This window comes from Megascapheus bottae, chromosome 2 (assembly GCF_031878675.1).
Source record: "Megascapheus bottae isolate mThoBot1 chromosome 2, mThoBot2.hap1, whole genome shotgun sequence".
NCBI lineage: Eukaryota > Metazoa > Chordata > Mammalia > Rodentia > Geomyidae > Megascapheus > Megascapheus bottae.
Window position 1 is genome coordinate 67,643,411 of NC_143510.1, and position 13,802 is coordinate 67,657,212.

The following is a 13,802-nucleotide window of genomic DNA, read 5'->3' on the forward strand; positions in this document are numbered from 1 at the left end:
AGATTGGTGGGTATAGCATCAGCATAGTGTCTTTCTAGACAATCAGGCAGGTAACAGTAGGAAGACCAAGAATTGCCTCTATTTGCAAGATGAGAAAGGCATATCTCTGTGAGTGGACTAAATTTTCTTTATGGAAATTGAGTAAATTCTACTGGTTTCATTTTTCATTATGCTTTCATGATTACAAGAAATACATAGACAAGCAAAACCCCTTGTACTGACATTCCAGAAGAATGAAGTCACAGGAAGCTGAGCCACTGCAGGCATAGCACAACACAGTGGTTACCATATGATGTGGGAACTGGGAAGGAAGGATGATGCTCCAGAAGAGTCCTAGGGAATGTAGCTCATTTGTGCAGTATTTCTTCCTACCTATTTTTTCCCAAGATGCCTTAAGCGTAGGAATGTGTACATGTTAGGCTGAGCTGCTTTAGCTACTCAGGAGGATCATAGTTTAAAGCCAGCCTGGGATGGAAAGCCCATAAGACATTTATTTCCAATGAAGCACCAAAAGCACAAAAAAAAGTAGAGCTGTAGCTCAAGGGGTAAAACCAACCTTGACTAAAAAACCTAAGAGACAGAACCCGGTTCCAGAAAAAAAGGGGGATGGAATAATGTCCGCAACTCATCAGTGCTGGTAGCGTGATTATCAGCATTCAGTGGAGGAAGAGTGTTGATCCTGTTCTCAGAGTGATGCTAAAGTTAAGAAGAGTGTGGAAAGAAATGAGTAGGGGAGGGATGAGTGAGAATGCTGAAAGGGTGACATACATGAAGATGCATTGTATTCATGAATTGGTTTGCTAAATGGCAACTCCTTTGTAAAACTACTGAAGAATCATGCTTTAAAAAACCATAAGCCAGGGCTGGGAGTTTGGCCTAGTGGTTAAAGTGCTTGCCTAGCACGCACAAAGACCCGGGTTTGATTCCTTGGTACCACATACATACAAAAAAAACCAGAGGTGATGCTGAGGCTCAAGTGGTAGAGCTCTAGCCTTGAGAAAGTCCAAGGACGGTGATCAGGCCCTGAGCTCAAGCCCAGGACTGGCAAAAAAAAACCCAAAAAACAAAAAACAACCATAAGCCAATTTGAGTGATCTCTCATCTCTTTTGCTGTCCCATGGTTATCTCATACTGTTACAGTATTTTACCTTTTTATCTGATATATTGTATATATACTTATTTGGTATATATACCAAATGGGATATGGGATAGGGAAGGGGGAAAACAAAATGAGGGGTGAGGGTAAGGGGAGGGATTTGGGGACCAAGACATGAGAAAGGGTATCAATGTATGTGAAGTAATGTACCTTCTATCTGGTGAATATAATTTAACCTTTCTATTAATTACAATTAAAATATATGAAAAAAGCCATAGGTTAAACTTAAACTTTAACTTCCATCCAATTTATAAAAGGAATTATAATAAACACTTTCTACAACACATACTCTTAAGCAAATTTCTCATTGTACCTGTCTCTGATAAGATTTTCTTGAGATAATAAAGGATAAAATATGGAGCTACCAGAATCTGTCTTGAATAGATTTTAAAGAGAGAGGCAAGATTCTAGTGAATTTTAAGTTAAACTTCCTGCCGTGCTCAAAAGAAAAAAAAAGACTTTTCATCTGTAGCCCCTTTATTGCAATTGCCTCCCAAAGTCAGACCTCCTGTGTCATAAGAGAACCACAGAGGAGGCTTTTGCTTCCTTGTTACTCCTCTCAGGAGAATGTATCTGCTTGAACCTCGGAGAAGGTTCTCCTTGAGCCTGACATTCAAACATCTGAAAACGGAGATTTGGATATGCTCATAGACTTTTTTTACACTGCCTATGGGATATTTGGGCATAGGAAGGATTTACAACAAAGTGTTGAGAGTGGTTCATGTTCTCCCAGAATTCTTTTCAGAGTGGTTATGATAGAACCCTCTCTGAATCCAAGCTAGTTTACTAGGGAATCTTTCTATGTGAAGGATTGAAGGAAGACATTTTAGGCGAAGGCAGGTGCTTCCTGACTTTTAAATGCAGTTGCAATGAACTTTAGCTAATGGTGCAGCAGCCTTCTGAGATTAACTAACCTGAGACCTGAGCTGAGCATTCATATAGCACCTAGTCATGGAATGAGCCCTGACCTAGAGAAGGCATTACTACATTCTGCCCTAACACATTCCACAATGTCTTCCAGATGTTTTGTTAAGTACTCCAAGATTCGATGTGGAACTTTTATGTATTAGAATACCTTTTTGTAGTAATATTTTCTAATATTTTTGACCTCCTGTTTGCTCTTTAATTTTACATGCTATTATGACAAAAGTACAATAGTTAATAGCTGGAGAAATAGTACTTTCTCTAGAAATAATCATATTTGTACAGTATTATAGAATATCTCACTGTACAATCTGAGAAATCTATATCAAGTTGTAGATTTGGAGATGGACATAATTAAAGTCCACTAAGAAGAATAAATATAAGGAGACAGAGACAAGTTGTCTTAGCAACAAAAATCCTGAATATTCTCAATTGATACCACAAAAGTATTAACTTTTATGATATCATAGTATGGTTTCTATATTGTATTTTTACAGGTGCTATGTGTATATATGTGCTAAAATACATAATATTTATGCTTGAGAATTTGTTTCTTGGTTATGTTTCAAAGTCTGTCTTTAATCTGACATTAGGAAATTAACCTGTTTTGAGAGATTTTTGCTTTGTTACTAGCAAAAGAGTTTTGGAAGTCTATTTTCTCCCTTTTTGTACTTTAAAGTAATCTAAATTTTTAATCTGTTTAGAGCATAAACATATGGCAGAAATGAATATTCTACCTAATGTTAAACATTTCCTAAATGTCTCTCCACTTTCTTTTATGCAAAAGTTTTCTTTATAAGACTTGGGCTATATATAATTTCTCATAAGGTGCATTCTTACCTACTACTCACATATGTTTTAACATTTGGAGATACTTATCTATAATTTTAATAATAGACTATGATAATTAGGGATCTGTATGTTAGGCAATCTCTGAAACTACTAATGTTATAAATAATTGTAAATGTTATAGTCAATTATATATTAGACAAACTCTTTATTAGAAATCTTAGAATAGTAATACTCTCACTTTCATTATCTATATACTGCCAGAATTTATAAAACATGCATTACTTCATTCTTATTTCCATTTTTAGCTTTTGATAGGATAATTAAACTTCCATGAAATTTTTTTGGTACCAAGGAGGGAGGTTTTCATTTCTTTCTCTGGAAATGACTGTTCATGCCATATGAGACGAACTTTAGGAACTTATTTTTTTTGTCCAGTAAATTTTTTTTTTTGGTCATGGGACTTGAATTCAGCTTGGGCTCTGTCTCTGAGCTCTTGAGCTCAAGGCTACCACCGGATCTCTTGAGACATAGCACCACCTCCTAGTTTTTTTCTGGTGGTTAATTGAGATAAGAGTCTCACAGACTCTTTGAACTGCGATTCTCATATCTCAGCCTCCTGGGTAGCTAGAATTACAGGCTTGAGCCACCAGTAATATATTTTTGCCAGTCCTGGGGTTTGAATTCAGGGCCTGAGCACTGTCCTTGGACTTTCTCAAGGCTAGAGCGCTACCTCTTGGGTCATAGCCCCACTTCTGGCTTTTTCTATGTGGTACCAAGAAATTGATCCTGGGTCTTCTTGCATGGTAGGCAAGCATTCTATCACTAGGCAAAACTCTTGGCCTGGCCCAGTAATATTTGTAATATAACTCAAGATGTTATAGTTCTACTGTAATGAGCTCAGTAACTATACCTAAACTTAGGCAATCTGTTTCCTGTTACTGTGGTTTTTATTTACTAAACAATAAATAGAGTCAAAATCATAAATACTTGCCCTGTAGTGAATTGTTTAATTATACTTAAATAGTGTCCTTAGATTTAACTAGCAGACAGAAACATGGATATGGCAAATTTTATGTAAAGTTGAAGGGTTAAAAGAGAGAACTAATTACTTATATAATCAATTACTAATTACTTATATAATCAATAATGAATTATTTATGTAATCAACCATGATCTTCCAGAAAACCCAAAAGTTTCACTTTTTGACTCAGATTTTAATGATCCATGAATAGAATCTTATTCTACTTTCACTAAATATATAATCATGTGTAATTAATTAACAATAAGTTAGCATTTTATAAAAATCCTTATTGTGTTTGCTGACTATCTTCATTCCTTTGCAAGTCCATCAAAGTTTCCCAGTGATTGTGAAGTTATCGCTGTCCAGAGCTGCCTGTATTTCTCTATTGTTGCCCAGAATCGTGTCTGCAATTCTCATCAGAACAGCCTGAATACTTAAGTCACATGACAAAATTATAAAGTCAAAGATCATTGTAGACTGTACATATGAATGTATTGCTACTCATCCAGAATACCTTGCTTCTATTTACATAACACTTTCACATGTTCTAGACTAAGAAAAATCTAGGAGGGGGATGGTCGTCTGTCCTTCACATTTCAGAAAGTGAATAATTAAAGAAGTCAAAGTCCATTTATCCAGGAAAGGAGACCAGAGTGAATGTCTTCAACACAAAGCAAAGATGTTTCTATTAACTACCTTAGAATTTACTGTACTTTTTCAGTTTGGAGATAAATGCTTAAAATAATTTAATAAAATTAATTTAATAAAATAAGTCAATGATATTATGATAGAAAAAGTAATTGTACAGCCAAGTTTTATTTTATCTTATATATATATATATATTCAATCACATTTACTGTGACCTTAAAAAAACAATCACCTGACAAAACAAGTGAATTATTGATCCGAGTATTGTCTACAGTAAATGTCAACAAAAAAAATAAAGACTAGGACAAAAAAGATATCATCAATAAATGAAATTCAAGAACCATTTTGTGAATGATGTTCATAATAGACTATCAGAGTTATAATATTATTTATGACCACTTAAAAAGCCACAGACATGTTTCATGTGAGTTTATCATTTATCAACAGTTCCTAATATAAGTATCTTCTCTGTTTATTTTTTCTTTTACAAAGTAAAGGTGCTTATGTACAGAGCATATATTTTGTCTGCTATTGTTCCCTACATATTTCAGTAAGCTACGGCATAGAAGTTAAATCTATACAGAAAACTTGGCCTGGATAAATAACTAATAGACGTGAGAGTTTACATAGCATTGTTAGAAGAATATGCTATTCAGTAACAACAGCTGGTCTTACCTTCTGGGAAAGTATTCTCCACTCACTGTGGTCCATAAATATTTCATGAACCCAACATAAAGTAATATGCTAATGGACAGACTATTTACCCAGCAAGCAGTTGTAACCTCTGATGTTTTCTCATCTCTGCAATAGCTTTGATATGGGGTCAGATGAGCCATTTTGAATTGTTCCCTGTTTCCCTCCCCTCACAGATTCACCTGAACCCAAGATGGTAAGCGAAAGTCACCATGAAGCCCTGGCTGCCCCACCAGTCACCACTGTTGCAACTGTTCTTCAGAATAATGCCACCGAGCCAGCCAGTCCTGGGGAAGGGAAAGAGGATGCTTTTTCTAAGCTGAAGGAGAAGTTTATGAATGAGCTGCATAAAATTCCACGTGAGTATTCTCTATTCTGACTTGAGTGAAGAAATATATAGTGCCGAAAATTACCTTATCCACTGGAAAAACAACTCTTTAACAGTTTATCTTTATGACAGTATTCCACTAATAAAATGGAATGATCTCAGTATTTGAATAACCTGCTTTTGATTGGTTTAAATTATATTTAAGTAGTTGTACAAAGGAGTTTCAATTTGACATGTCAGTTTGTGACTATGATACATTTGGATCAATGCCAATTGTTGGAATAGTCTTATTACAGTCTTTAAATATATTTTATAAATGGCAATGCAATTCATAAAATATCTCTATTTTGTGTTTACTATAGGTATACATTTGCGTCTCTCAGGAACATGGGTACCTATAGGTTGAATTGTACATGTGTTCTTATTTGGATGCATGAAACTCTTCCACCATAAGGTTATTCCTAAACTACTGGTCATGTTTGCTTTCCCATTATTGCAGGTTTCTTTTATTTTTATATTTTTTATTTTTAATCTTTGGCCCAACTTTTAAATTTTCTGTTGTCATCAAGAAAAGCAAAACAGAAACTGTACTTACATTTATTTGTGAATGAAGTCTAACCATTGGCTTTTAACTTTCTTCATTTTTATTTTTCACATTGACAGGGAAAAGTGTCTTAAGCATGCAACATGGTATTTTTAAATATATACATTTATATATATACAAACGTATGTATATATGTATAGACAATGCATGATGACTAAATGTAACTAAATATCCTAAACTTCACCTTACAGAGTTATTTATGTTTATGCTGAAAACATCTTCCATTCACTCCTTAGCATTTTTTCAAGATTACAATACACTACTATCATACGAATCACTATAATACTATCATTACTATAATAATGTTCTTGACTACATGTAGTCACTAATACATTATTAACTGTACCACCATGTTGTACAATAGATCTCTTAGGTTCTGCTTCCTAGCTGAAATTGTATATCCTATGAACATAACCTCTCCACGTCCTAGCTGCAGGTAACCACTAATTTACATTCTTTTCTATGAGATCATCGTTATTTGCTTATTAAAGCAAGTTTCTTTTTTCACCATCACCTAAAATAAAAACTATGCGTGTAAATGGAGCTGCCAGGTAATACGTTGACATATGTATACATTATGTGATATTTAACTCCAGGTTGAACATATCTAGCCCCTAAACTATTTGTCATTTATTTCTGGTAAAAACATTTTAAATCCTTACTTCTAGTTTTCTGAAGAAATCAATTACTCTCATCTAACATCATGCAACAATGAAAAGAACTTGTTTTTGTCTAACTATAACTTAATCTTACGAATCAATAGTTCCATGGCCCTTGTTTCTAAGAGATTGACAATTGTGGATTTCACATGTAAGTGAGATAGTGTAGGGATTTTCTTTCTGTGCTTGGTTTATTTGCTTAAGGCAGTGTCCTGTAAGTCTTTCCATGTTTTTAATAGCCAAATAGTATTTCATCAGTTTGCTTGTTAGGGACAAAAGTTTTATTAGTGAAGTCTTTGGGACTGTGGATGTGATCATATAATGTATAAAGAAATAATAATTTATCATCATTTTCAATCTAGATACCTTTTAGTTCTCTTACCTGTCAAATTACTATAGCTTGGACCCTGGTACTATATTGAATAAAACTGGCCAAGAGTGAACATCCTTCCCTGCTAGTCATAGAAGAAATATTCACAACTCTTCCTGTGGATATAATATCGTACTTTGGGGTTTATCACAAGTATGACCTTTTTTCTAAGTGTGTGATATAATGTAGCTGTCATGAAACTGGTTCCCTTGTTATTCTCTATTCTTGTGGTAGTGAATCTGTAACTTGTGTGCCTGAGGGTGGTTCTTATCTCCATCTTCACAGACTGGCAAATCCTATGGCACAGATGCAATGCCAGCACTGATTTTCTTCATTAGAAGCTAGACAATGTGAATGGAGTTCTCTTGCAAAGTCTGGCAAATAAGATCGAGGCCCTAAGGTGGGGGAGTGGGGAACTTCTAGAACAACAAGAACTCCAGTGCGGTATGAACATGATGAACAGGATGGGTCATGAGAGAGGGTGAATTTGTATGTAGTACAAGCCCTGTCATATGGGGTCTAATGAATGAGTTGCTCTAAACATGGACTTTTTTACCCAGTGAAATAAAATACCTTTGGAGTTTTTTTGAACAGAGATGTCCCCTAATCTACTTGAATATTTTAAAGATCATTCTTGCTACCAAATTGAATGGTATTTAGTAGGGGGAAAGGGCAGAAATTGAATTAGGATGGTTCAGTAATCCAGATGAAAGACTGACAAAATCTACAAGAGAATGATTCTATAATGACAATGGGAATCTAAAATGAAGAACATGTGGAGTCAACTTCATAGGCCTCTGTGGTTAGAAATTTGTTCATTTGTCTGTCTACCATTATCAGATTCATCGGAGATGTCCTCGTAGCACAGTTGTCAGTAATTCCCATTCTCAGCATGAATACCCATAAAAGACAAGAAATGGAGGTGGTCCAATATATCAAGCCTTAGGCTAAGAAACACAAGATCTCAGTCAACTTCTTGGTTCTATTGCTGATCAAATGGATTGATAATAAATCCTGAATACTTTTAGTATAGCTTGGAGATTACAACAACCATGCAGAAACCAAGCACCTCGTGTATGAGTATACACTCTGTCTATAAAACAATTTTATCAAAATGTTTTGGTAAAAGAAGTGTGAAATGAAAAGGCGATGAGTAAAACTAAATCAAATGCATATCCTGCCTTGTTTTTAATGCTATCTCCTTCCCTGTCATTTGTACAGGGCAAATGACAAGGACTAAAAATGTTCATCACTATGAGTGTAACTCATCGCTCATCTCCTTTAGGTGATTATCAAAGACAGCCAGGCTAATTAAAATCCCACTCCTTTACTCTCAGCCCCTCTTTACCAGCATTTTATGTGCCCAACCCATACTTTAGTTCTCATTATATTACAGAGTACCATCTGCAATACCATATGTATGATTATTTGGCTTTAAATTGCTTTATTTGCCTCCAATATAATGTGATTTCTATTGAGTACTAGTGTAGATGTGTTTTATGCCAGTTCCATCCTTATTGGAACCTGTCTGGTACATAGAAGGTATTCAATAAGTAATTGATGAGTAGATGATTGTATGAAAGTTTAGTTAATGTATATTGTAAACTACTGTTCTTAAACTTGGAAGTCTAGCTGGATGCTGGTGCTGCATGCCTGTAATCCTAGCTACTGAGGAAGCTGAGATCTGAGAATTGTGATTCAAATTAAGCAGGAAAGTCTGTGAGATTCCAATAAACTCCAATAAACTACTCAAAAAAGGCCAAAGTAGCACTGTGGCTTAAGTGATAAAGCACTAGCCTTGAGCACAGAAAGGCTTAAGGACAAAGTCCAGACGCTAAGTTCAAGCCCCAGAACCAGCCAAAATAAAAACAAAAGCAAAAACAACTTTGAAGCCTTCAGTTGTTGACAAATTAGACTATTATAGCATAACTTTTAAATTTCAAACACTAAAGGAAAGCATCATTAGCTCTGTGATTCGTATTTGAAAAAGTAAAACATTTCGATCTTTACCACTCTTATCTCTTTTAATCTTTCTCACTCTGTCAGTTATTGCTTTATTCCCTTGCTGTTCATCAATAGGAAAGCAAACAGCTAGGAAAAAATTGCATATGAAACTTTTTCTAGTTTCCTGTGGCCAAGTCATTGCTCCATTCCTATACTACTTTATCAAGTACAGGAATCAGACCAGATAATCAGTTTTCTGCTTCATGGTTTGTTTTTCTGCAGAAATCTAAAATTACAAGGGTCCTAGAGGACCTGGTACTACCTATTACATTGATAGTCCTCACTTTGATAGAAAAAAGTAACAGTGAAAGTCATAAAACTGGTATAATAAATGAGTATAGGAACAAATTATATCATAAATATAACCATGCAGTTTTATGAAGATATGTAACTGTACACATTTCACACTTTTAGTCTATCACGGTATTTACTGTCTGTGTAATTGAAATTTCTAATGGGATTTGTTTTCCCCACAGGAAGAAACACTTAGCAAAAACTAAAATGTAAAACCAAGTTATTTTAGGAGCATATGTTATAGGAAGGTTGCCACTTTTGACTTGGCATAATACAGTATGACACTGATGACAGGTAACAAATTAGAATATTAATTGATTTCAGCCTCTGAACTAAATCTTGGCTATCTAGCAGATGCGTGTTTTTTGCAAAATTGATAGCAAACAGCTTTAGTCTGTCACTTGAAATTCCCACTTGTAAGAAGAGAGGTATCCCAATGGCAAGAAATGTGTATATCATTCGGGAGGAAATCTGCACAGTCCAGCCTTGGAACATACTCAAACCAAATTGCCTGATGATATCATCCACAACATCACAGGGATTAAAATTTTAAAGAAAGGAAAAGGAAACGGCAACGCCTGAGCATTGTCATCTTCCCATGCAAGCAGCACGTTGTTATCTAAATGAAGCAGGCAGGGTTTTTCAGAACGTTTCTTATTTTGCAACTTTGATTTGAATAAAACTAGAGCCATGGCTGGTTTGTAAAGCATGAACTCATGTCATCCAAATAGCTGCGATGAAGATTTTGATATTCATAACCTTCTTAAAGTAGAGTGTGGCTTTCCTTAAGCACAGTAGAAAGCCAAACAACCAAACCCTGACTCAGTCCACTGGAAGAGCAAAAGTGCTATGAATGATTGGAAAAGTTATACAGAAAGGTTTTCAGGTACAGAGTTTGATACTGGAATTTAAAACATAAACTCTAGAGACAAACTGTTTGAACTCAGACCCCAACACTACTTCATAATAGCTGTTATTTGGGGCACATCAATTAAGTCATTTCCTGAATCAATTTCTTTCCCTTTAAAATGAGTGATTAAATAATTCTCTCATTATAGGATTATTAAATCAAAGCACCAAATGGACATACAAGGCTTACTACCTATCTGACAGAGTAAGCGTTCTTTACACCATAGCTGTAGTTAAACTCAAGGTGCCATGTCACTATGCTCAGGTCAGTCGCTTAAACTGAGAAGATTCCAGAAACTTTAGAGCCAAAGACATATGCATTGCATTCTTCAAACCAGTCCCAGTGGTACTTGCTGTGGAGAAGATGAATATTCTCTAACAGTCTCCCTTCATTGCATCTTCTTCCCTCCTTTATCCCTTTCTTATCCCCTCCTTTTCTGTAGCAGACACGTGTGCTCATAGTTCATGTATCAGAAAGTTCTTGGCAGAATCAAACCCATCGTAAGTGCTAAAGAAATGTGAGTGTTCTTCCCTCATGCGCTAAAGCTTTCTTCCCTTGACTTTATCTCAGCTCTCAAATTGACATTCTATATCCTTCATTTTTTACTGAAATTATTTTTTAAGAAAAACAAGCAAATATCAGCAAATAGCTAGCAGTTATGTGGTTTCTTAGCTATAAATCAAGCAAATATTTATCAACATGATAAACACAGTTGAAGATTTTCATTACCACTTGTTTGGTTGAAAAAGGAAGGTAGGGTTATGACATTTCAATGTCATGAATATAACATTAATATCAATAAATTGCAAAAAACACATGAAGAGAATACTTAGAAATTACAATGATGATACTTATGTAACTATAACTCCTCTGGACATCACCTTTACAATAAAAAGAATTTGTACCTAAATATAAAAAAGAAATTACAATGACCAATAGCATGTGAAAGAATATATTGTCTGTTGAGCACTTAGCATGCTTGTATATGTTATATATATATATATATATATATATATATATATATATATATATATACCTCCACTGTAAAAAACTACTAGATACCAGTAATTATTATCCCCATTTGGCAGATAAAAAAATAAACTTAATTTGCCTGATAAATTACATGTGATACAGATTCTAGATGCAAGATGTGGTCAGAGAATATGCCCAGTATTATGATTAAGTCTTAAAGGAATGTTACACAAATCACTTCTACCAGCTTTCCCTAACCAATACTAGAAGCTACTCTGTTCTGTGTGTCTCTCCAGAGACCATGATCACTGGCATTCATCTTTTGATCTCTGTTTAAAATGATTAAATACCTAAACATACCACTTTATACAATTCAGCTTCTCATTGCATTATCTAATTTTGTTTCTGCATTTCTTCTATTGCGCTCCCTTTCTCAGTTAGATTTCATGTTCATAACTATTACTACCCATGTATTAATGTTGGTGCACTATATAAATGTACCTCTTTTTATAGGAGTTCAATTCAGCTGGCATCTGCTGACCACATTTTTATATGTTAGGGAACTGGTAAATTAAATTAATCATTGTTAACCTCTACTAATTGTAATTATCTATAAAAACAAATTTTAATCTGACAAGTATTTGCGGTATTGAGTGATTCCATCAGTACAAGGCTGAGGAAAACTATTTGGGGCAGACAATGAAAGGTAAGGGATGTAATTCATGCTTCCACTCAATGCACACATTTCACTGAAGTTTATCTTACCATCTTATTTAGTTTTTCCTTTTTTAATTTAATTGTATTGTCAGGTTGATGTATAGAGAGGTGACAATTAGACAAGTAGGCAATGAGTACATTTCTTGTAGAACATTGTTGCCTCCTCCCTCCTTTCTTTCCCATTTTCCTCTCCCCCAGATCATTTCCAACATATTGTCATGCATCATTATGCTTATTTATTCATTTTCATGTAATCTTGATTCAGAGTGTAGAAAATATATGTTTACATGGGAGCACTGTGTGTGTGTGTGCACGTGCGCGCGCACGCACGCACATGTCAAATGTTAATAATTACCATTACGTTTTTTTAATTTTGTGGTAGGATGTCTGTTTGGCTTACCTTACAATTCCTTAACAGAGTTGGCAATGCACACTGCCCCCTACTAGATACAGTGGATATTTGTTGGGCTGTTTTTAGAATATTAAAACAGACATATATAAGGTTTGGCGCAACAGGAATCTATTATCCAATACTTGAGAACATTTCCCAGAGGAAAGAATTGTTGGACATCCTAAACAAACTTAAAGAAAGAAAAGTTTATAATTATTTGAAGACAGAACTACTGTTTTACATATGAATACACAATATTTTTGTATGTCCCTCATATATACACTTTTACTTAAAATGACTCCCTAATCTCACATCTTTGATTTTCTTCTGATGTTTAAAAAAAGGTCTTAAATTTGTCTCTGAATGCAAGCATCTGTTTCAGAAGTTGCATTTTGATTCTTTTATGTGCTTTCCAGTCCTGTCATTCCTAAGAACTTTTGTGCTGAAATACAAATTATTGTATTATAAAATAGCCCTCTTTCTTTTATTTTATGGCTAGCGCACATGATTAACCTTTAAAAAATAACATATCTAGATATTTTATTATTGACATCTTGGGAAAAAAATGAATATATAAAATATTTGCGGGCCAGGACTTTGGCCTAGTGGTTAAAGTGCTTGCCTAGCATGCATGAAGACCCAGGTTCGATTCCTCAGTACCACATACATAGAAAAAAGCCGGAAGTGGTGCTGAGGCTCAAGTGGTAGAGCTCTAGCCTTGAGAAAGTCCAAGGACAGTGCTCAGGCCCTGAGCTAAAGCCCAGGAATGGCAAAAAATGAATAAATAAATAAATAAAAATAAAATATTTGCTATCAAATACTGCAGTGTACACAAGTATGCAATAAAACCCTATCAATGTCTTAGGAGTGAATTATAAAACTTAATAAAAGTACTTGCTACTCATGTTGAATTTCAAGAAAGTTGTTCCTAAATGTCCTTTGCAGTTTCCTCCAGGAATCTCATTAAGCAGAAAAATCCCCCCAAAGAAATTCACTCCTTTAAAATGAACTAGTGTGGGGAACATCATAAACCTTCCAAGCGTGAGTATTATGGAGAAACCATAAGAACGTAAAGCTACCAAGTAAATTAAGATTGCAACTAAATTTCCAAACCTTATTTAGCAACCCTCTATTAGCTTCTCAAGGTTATTAAGGAGACATAATGGAGGAAAATAAGAGACATGCATAAATACCTGAGGCCTATATACAAAATAGCTCAGAGATTACTTTGCTGGAATATTTTACAAATTCACAGGTAACCTTTGAAATAGCTCCATGTAACAATTACATGCAAAGCCACAGTCTACATTGTTCCTAAG

The 13,802-nt window shown here is 34.8% G+C and overlaps 1 protein-coding gene across 4 annotated transcripts in view; it reads left to right on the forward strand.

The window, feature by feature from the left end:
• The window catches only part of Syt1 (synaptotagmin 1), a 374,220-nt gene that overhangs the window by 181,023 nt on the left and 179,395 nt on the right, over positions 1–13,802 (forward strand). For all 4 annotated transcript variants that reach the window (XM_090328295.1, XM_090328298.1, XM_090328296.1 and 1 more), the window contains one exon: positions 5,411–5,593. In XM_090328295.1, coding sequence (XP_090184421.1) covers positions 5,428–5,593 — 166 coding nt within the window. In that variant the 5' untranslated portion in view covers positions 5,411–5,427. The remainder of the gene's footprint in view (positions 1–5,410; positions 5,594–13,802) is intronic.